Raw genomic sequence first — 6753 nt, forward strand, 5'->3', positions numbered from 1 at the left:
TCTCTCTCTCTCTCTCCTCTCGCTCTCTCTCCCTCTTTCTCTCCGCCGCCTCAAAGTTTTCTTCCCCCACCCCTCCTTTTTTCCGCCCCTTTGACCACGCTCCGTCTCCGTCCGGCCCCCGCCGCCTCGGGCGTCGGCCCCCCGGGGTGTTTGTTGTCCTTCCCAAATCGCCGCCCATTGGGCTGTGTGGCAGTTTCTGACGACACCAACCTCCTCCGCCACCCCCCTCAATTCCCATCCCACGCCACTAAGCCGAGCTAGTGTCACTCATTATCCCGTTGCCTTGGCCTCTGTGGTGACGACGCTCTTTATTTGGTGCGTCGCATTTGAGTGTGATTTCCGGTTAGATTGTCCAGTTACTGGCTGGTCCCCCTTCACACTTCCGCCGCCCCACGACGCCCCCGCGCCGCCCCCGCCACCCCCCTGGGCCGGGCGGGGCCCGATCGTGGGAAGGCCGCCGCGCTGGCGAGTGTTTACCCCGCAGTGGCGTCGCGTGCGCCCGGAGAGCGAGTAGGCGGGCGCGAGCGCGTTAAAAGGGAAAACAAAAACCCCCCGGACTTGTGTGATGCGGAGTTTTTGTGTTGTGTCCCGCCGCCGTGCCACACAGGCGGCCGGGGAAGGGCTTGATGTCGCCCAACTCCGGTGTCCCCCGCGGGACAATGTAGGTCAATCCAGGCTGGACGACGCGGCCACCGCGAAGGGCTGAAGTGTGAGAGCATGTCGACCACGGGCAGCGCTCGGCGAGGTAGGACCAGAGGGTACACTCCCCCCAAAAAATATGTTCTTGATTCTGGGATTTGCCATTAATTTTCAAGACAAATCTGTTCTTACTTATTAAAACCCTTTCCCCCCTCAAACAAGTGATTGCTTTCTAACGTAAGGACGTCGTTCTTAAAAATTTAGGACCTTGCACTACAATTAGAATTTTTTTTGCGTCGATTTTACTCCAAATGGTCAGTGAGTGCTTTGTACAGCACACGTGCGTCGTGCGTGTGTGCTCGTGTACACCCAGAAACATGTTCCGTGCAATAGAGAAAATATTTCCCTCAAGTGAAGAGGAGTCAATGTTTCAAAGGGGCTTCCTTTGTTTCAAGCGGTAAAAGGTCACATGATAAATATTGACGCGTTGCAGCAAATTTCAGAAAGTACGTCCGTTTTTCTCAGATTTATTCGGTAAATTACGGGAGCCGAGCGCCTGCGAGACTCGTGGTAGGCCACCCCGCAGTACTCGCAAGCATTGCAAGCGAGATGTTGCCTACCTATCAGGCGTTAAGAGGGCTTGCATAGGCTAAACTCAAGATTGTAAGGTTCATGTCGACGAATGACGGGCCTACTTTCCGGATGATCGCAGCAGAAGCCAGAGAAGGCTTCACAGAAATGGCATCTCAAAGTAAACGTGTCAGAGATTCACAAGGTCAAGAGGTCATGCACTTGACCTTATGACTTGATATGTCTTCTCTGCAGCTAGGAACGCTCTTAGCCTCCTGTTAATTGAGGCATTTCGGCACTTTCAGGTACATGGCGTTTCGGCAGCGTCCACAACCTTCCCGCCCTGTCGGGCCCGGAGGCCCCCGGTGGTGGCCCCGGAGCCCACGCCGGCGTCCCCGAGCAGGGTCGCACGCGCGCTTGGACCCTGCCCACGAAGCCCGTGGCCGTGGTGCCTTCCAGGGGCCTCCTGCTGGCGGTCGGCCCCAGGCTCCAGGGCCTCCAGGACGCGTCGGACCAGCTCAAGGATGACAGGGACGAAGGGAGCGCTATCCTCCGAGCGCTGCGACCGGCTCTTACCGTGGCGCAAGTGAGTCACCACCCGCCACCCGTCCCTCGCAGGGAGTACGAGCGAAAACCGTCAGACTGCGCGGTGAAAGTCGGTGGAAACAGATTTGGACGCCGCGCTTACTTCTTTTTGCGATCGTAGAAATGCCGAGTCCGAATTGCGTTCATAATCAGTGCAAACGTGCGTGTCCACGTGCCTCTAGGTGTTCGGTCTGCTGCCGGTGAGCAAGCCGTCGGACGCGCGGCATGCGGTTTTCCGTTGGAAGTCGGCGAGGACGGCGCTTGCCGTGACCATCATCGTCGGCGCCGTGCTCGAGTCCATGCTGGCCCTGATGCGCATGGTGGAGACGGGTATCAAGTACAGCACGTCAGGTACGGATAATCCGATGCAATTTTTGCTCTTCTCGAGTGCAGGCAAGTGATAATGACATTGACGAAACAGCCGCCTGCGATATCTCATATATATAGCTGCACGATAAGAAAACGGATGCAGGTGCCTGCGGACACGGCTCCTTACGCTCATCACCTAGAAAGAAGGCTTAGTCACCTTTTTCTACGTACTACCACACTCAAAAGAAAGGAAAGCAGTTCTTAATAGTTTGGCGCGTCTTTAAAACTTGGAGGGTGTCTGGGGTCGCAATCACGACACACAGAATGAGGCGATGAGTCGTTTTGATTGCCTGCACTGTAAAAAGAAACACGGTCACCTGCTACGAAAATGGCCGTTAATTTATGGGACAGTTATTACGTTCCTCGAGCCCTTCCATAACGTATGTTAATGATAGGCTCACGTACACTGTTAAAACCTAAAGCAATGCTTTGTCATTCAAAACATTTGATTTGCAGCTTGCAAAGCATTTGATTTGTAGCTTTAAGGAGCATTTTCTTTGCAGCTGACAAAAATTCGTATTTTGTATTACAAGCCTAGCACAAATGCTTCGAAAGTTTAGTTTCTCAGGATTTATCAGTGTAGGGTGGTCGCTTGCTCGCAGTGCACGCCATCTTCTTCGTGGTCACCTCCGTGGGGCAGATGCTGTTTCTGCACATGAGCGGGCAGTGGCACGGCTTGCTCGTGGACCTGGCGCGCGTGGACGGCACATGCCAGAGGGCGTACGGCGAGCCGGGTCGCCTGCGCGCGCGCACGCTCGCCGTGACTGTGGTGGCGCTCAGCTTGGCCGCAGGTGGGTGCGACAAACCCGAGGGGCTCACTACTACGTCAACCGCTAATTTGTCCGCCTGTCTTGATTTTTCTTGATTTTTTTTTTTATTTCTAATTTCTTTTCGGAATTTGTTCAGCATTTTTACTGATTTTTCCTTGTTTTTTTTCTTATTTTTTGGAGGGTGTACACTGATTTTCTTTGAACGAACTACCCCTTGGACAAATCACCTAAGTCGCTGTCCTTGGCTATGACTAAGGTAACCCCATTTTGTGTTGCATAGTCGAGCACACGCTATCGATGTTGGGCAGCCTGTACTTCGTGTGGCCGTGCTACCAACGTGGAGGTATCCTATTCGTGTGGCAGGGTTACTTTTTGACTAAATATCTCAAGGTATGTTTGTGCCAATAATTGCAGGATTCGTTCGTTGTTGCCAACAACTGACGACCAGGTATAATATTTCCTCGATCTATGCCGCCAGACATTTACTGTGACTGCGTTCGCTACGTGGAAGGCGACGTTGCTTCTGCTCCTGCAGTTCATCAATGTTTTCGTCTGGAACTTTATGGACTTATTTGTGGCTCTGTTCGCCATGGGCCTCTCTTCTCGCTTCCGACAAGTCAACGCCGAGCTGCAGGCGACAAAGACAGAGGCAAGTTTGATGTTGTTTCTTTAGGGACGAGAAATCAAAGCGAGTTACTCATTTCTTGTAACCGTGCAGGTGCTGAGCTCGGAGTTCTGGAAGAGCAAGCGAAAACTGTACAACGAACTTGCTGACTTAGTGCGGCGAGTAGATGACGTCATTGGTCCTCTGATACTCGTGTCTTACGCCACTGATTTATATTTTATCTGCCTCCAGCTGCTGTCGCTTGTCAAGTGAGTGAAGTCTCACTCTATGAAAGCAGCGACGTATTCTCGCTTTTACCGAAAATTCGAAGCTTTCTGCCTGCAGCCCCTCCGGTGTGTCGGTGTACCACCAGGCCTTCTTCTCCTTCTCCATGGGTTACCTCATCCTGAGGATGACGTTCATGACACATGCAGCCGCTAACATTCATGAGGAGAGCAGAGGACCAAAAGAAGTTCTCTTCGCTCTGCCTACGGGAGCCTATTCGGTGGAGGTACTAATCAGTCTAGTGTTGGCGTGCGACTGGCTGCATTTGGTGTGGTTGACATACGGATCTCTGTTGACAGGCGGAACGGTTCCTCATGCAGGTTTTGACTGACAACGTTGCGTTTACTGGTTGCAATTTCTTTTCAATATCCAGGTCGTTTCTCCTGAAGGTAAGGTGCACTTAACAAGTGGTTTTGTTTAGTTTTGTTAATTTTACTTTTGTGATATTGGGGAGGGGGACTTTAATTTTTGGAATAACAATGCTTTAAATCAACTGTAAAAGTAACATCCATGACAGGTGGCGGGGACCATTGTCACATACGCCGTGGTCCTTGTCCAGTTTAATAGCAAGGAGGCGAACCCAGACGCAGCTCAAAGCAACGGCACTATCTTGTGTACCTGCGAGGACATCAGTCGGGACTACAAGTGCTAGGGTACAGACTATATTGTGTAAACTCTTACTCATTCACACGATCAGCTAATAGAAATTGTGGTTTTGTTTTATTGATCGCCACCATAGTCATACAAGAGAAGTTGCCAAAATATCATTCTGCTGTGATGACACTTTCACAAATGGTTCCGTAGAACCATTATGTGCGCGTGCTACTGTTCCACATAATCTTTGTTCATAAGTGTTCACAATAATAATTGTTAGTTGTGAACAGTTAGACTAGTTCATGCTTAGTTATGTAAACAAAAATTAAATGCAAGAACAGCACGCGCACATAGAAGTTCACAACTAGTCATAACTTAGCATAAAAATTGTACAGAAAAATTAAGAGTGTACTCGTCGACGAAATTTTATATTCACTTTCTCAGTTAGTGTATTTTTACAAAAAAATGCTGAATAATTTTGTGAACGCCACTTGTACTGTAAAATAAAAATTGCAATGTTTCAAATAATTTAGTAGAAAGACTTCTGTCTCGGAATGTACTCTTTTCTTCTCACCTTTATTATTATAAACTAGAGGAAATAGTTAAAGAACCATAGCAAATCAAAATTAAAATTGGCGATAGCGTTTGTTTCTCCCTTTTCAGTTATCGTAGGTTAAATAGGCACAATTATTAAGAAATTATTACAAAACTGTAAAAATCCTGAGCTGATTTTAAATTCACTTTATTTAATGGGCCAAAACGCCGTGGCGGCGGCCACGTCGGTGTGGCTTACTCAAAGTGAAGATGCGAGGCGGCGCTGTGATGAGGGGAGAAATGCGACCGATGCCAGGAACCTGGGTAACAAGAAAACGAGTAACTTACTGAATTGACCTTATTTTTAAGGTTCAGTCAATGTAGGAAAAGGAAAACTTCAGTAACAATGTACGGTAATAAGGGCGTCTTCGGTTTTGGAGGATTGCTTTTCGTGGGCCACCCCGTCTCTTTTCCCAGCCATCATCGTGTGTCCGTGTCCGTCGCGGAAGCACGGTCGGATTGTGAAAAAGTACAAACACTCGAAACCAGCGACCAAACTAAAGCCAACGAAAAGACCTGAGAGGCCGCCCAGAGCTCCTGCAAGCAGCACAAAGAATGGACAGAACTGAACGCTAGAAAACGTTTTCACGAAAGCACCTGTATTTGCAAGTCTTTATAAACAGCTAAAGGTGTCCCGCCCAAATGAACTCTACCCAATAGGTCCTCGCGCTGCAGGTGCAAGTCCATCTTGTTCCTCGTGACGATACTGCGTCGCGCGTATACGTGGACCACGGCGTACTCTGATGCGTTTCTTCTACCTGGGTGTCTGCTGCTTCTGCAAGTAATTGTAAAACAATTTTACATATCTTGTAAAAGGAGGAACGATTTATGTCTTATTCCTCTAAATCTGGTTAACTATCGACCCGAACGAACATGAAATCGTTCTGTCGCAACACGTTTTGTATACGATCAGACAATTTCTCGTATTCAGTCATCTCTTTGAATACCAAAGTAATTTAATCTTGCTGAGACCTACACGAAGAAATTGCCCGGGTCAGTACTCCAGTTGAGCGCTCCTGCCGACGACTTGACGATGTACTTCACGTGCTCGCAGAGCGTCCCGCACAGGTGGCAGCGAGCTATGCTGAGTGGCTGGCCGCTCTCGGGGGCTGAAAATCATTGTTAAAATTTGTTTCCGTGTTATGTTTTACAAAATAAGGATCATGAAGTTCGTACGTCCGCCATTCGCCTTTCCGAAACTGTCAAGTTCAGCCTGTGAAAGCTCTCATAGAGCGCCTGATGGGTAGGCAAAATATCGTCTGCAGTGCAGGCGTGTGTAGCGGGGTGGCCTACCCTGAGCCTCGCAGGCGCTGAGCTCCCGTATAATTTGCCGAATGAATCCGAGGAAACGGGCGTACTTCTGGGACCATCCCCTTACGGAGGAGCGATCGATAACAATTCAGAAACTTACAAAAGAGAGCAGTTTGGCAGGGGACGTCCATCAGGTTGCAGACGGTGCGGTTCACTGGAATGACACAAAAAAGAGCCTGTCAACCATCGGCTGAAAGCGCGCATCATGCGAAGCGTCGTTATCATGCACGCAGAGAGAAAATTCGAGTCTCAGTTAGTTTTTGAGGAACCATTAAAACCAAACTAAAAACCACACAAAACAGCCGCAAAGACCTGACTAAACTATTTAGCAACATTGTAATTATTTTTTCTGAACAGTATGTTGCACCACTTTATAAGACGTGTAGCTAGTTGGCTGTCTTTTTTCTTTTCTTTCACTGGTATGAAATCGCG

General features: G+C 49.0%; 2 protein-coding genes across 2 annotated transcripts; one reads left to right on the forward strand and one right to left on the reverse strand.

Annotated features, from left to right (window-relative positions):
- The first annotated feature begins 468 nt into the window (after positions 1–468).
- On the forward strand, positions 469–5007 carry LOC113206460 (gustatory receptor 5a for trehalose-like). Its single transcript, XM_052275502.1, has 10 exons — positions 469–745; positions 1515–1795; positions 1977–2145; positions 2766–2954; positions 3214–3323; positions 3412–3582; positions 3652–3806; positions 3883–4048; positions 4122–4211; positions 4340–5007. Exons 1-10 carry the CDS (start codon positions 718–720, stop codon positions 4472–4474), a joined length of 1494 nt encoding a protein of 497 aa, XP_052131462.1. The 5' UTR covers positions 469–717; the 3' UTR covers positions 4475–5007.
- A 135-nt stretch (positions 5008–5142) lies between these two features.
- On the reverse strand, positions 5143–6493 carry LOC127751648 (sodium channel protein Nach-like). Its single transcript, XM_052275503.1, has 5 exons — positions 6422–6493; positions 5987–6119; positions 5664–5785; positions 5363–5547; positions 5143–5270 (listed from the first exon to the last, which is right to left on the reverse strand). The coding sequence occupies exons 1-5, from the start codon at positions 6450–6452 to the stop codon at positions 5163–5165; spliced, it is 579 nt and encodes a 192-aa protein (XP_052131463.1). The 5' UTR covers positions 6453–6493; the 3' UTR covers positions 5143–5162.
- Positions 6494–6753: the final 260 nt, after the last annotated feature.

This window comes from Frankliniella occidentalis, unplaced genomic scaffold (genome assembly GCF_000697945.3).
Source record: "Frankliniella occidentalis isolate FOCC.00 unplaced genomic scaffold, Focc_3.1 Scaffold648, whole genome shotgun sequence".
Lineage (NCBI taxonomy): Eukaryota > Metazoa > Arthropoda > Insecta > Thysanoptera > Thripidae > Frankliniella > Frankliniella occidentalis.

What these genes read in the sequence shown, in the direction of transcription:
- LOC113206460 (XM_052275502.1), top strand. Translation starts at nt 718, where the DNA reads ATGTCGACCACGGGCAGCGCTCGGCGAG. An exon ending in CACGGGCAGCGCTCGGCGAG is followed by an intron (nt 746 to 1,514) that starts GTAGGACCAGAG and finishes CGGCACTTTCAG; the next exon opens with GTACATGGCGTTTCGGCAGC. An exon ending in CGGCTCTTACCGTGGCGCAA is followed by an intron (nt 1,796 to 1,976) that starts GTGAGTCACCAC and finishes ACGTGCCTCTAG; the next exon opens with GTGTTCGGTCTGCTGCCGGT.
- LOC127751648 (XM_052275503.1), bottom strand. Translation starts at nt 6,452, where the DNA reads ATGGACGTCCCCTGCCAAACTGCTCTCTTTT. An exon ending in GACCCGGGCAATTTCTTCGT is followed by an intron (nt 5,786 to 5,986) that starts GTAGGTCTCAGC and finishes AATTACTTGCAG; the next exon opens with AAGCAGCAGACACCCAGGTA. An exon ending in CCGAAGACGCCCTTATTACC is followed by an intron (nt 5,271 to 5,362) that starts GTACATTGTTAC and finishes CTTGTTACCCAG; the next exon opens with GTTCCTGGCATCGGTCGCAT.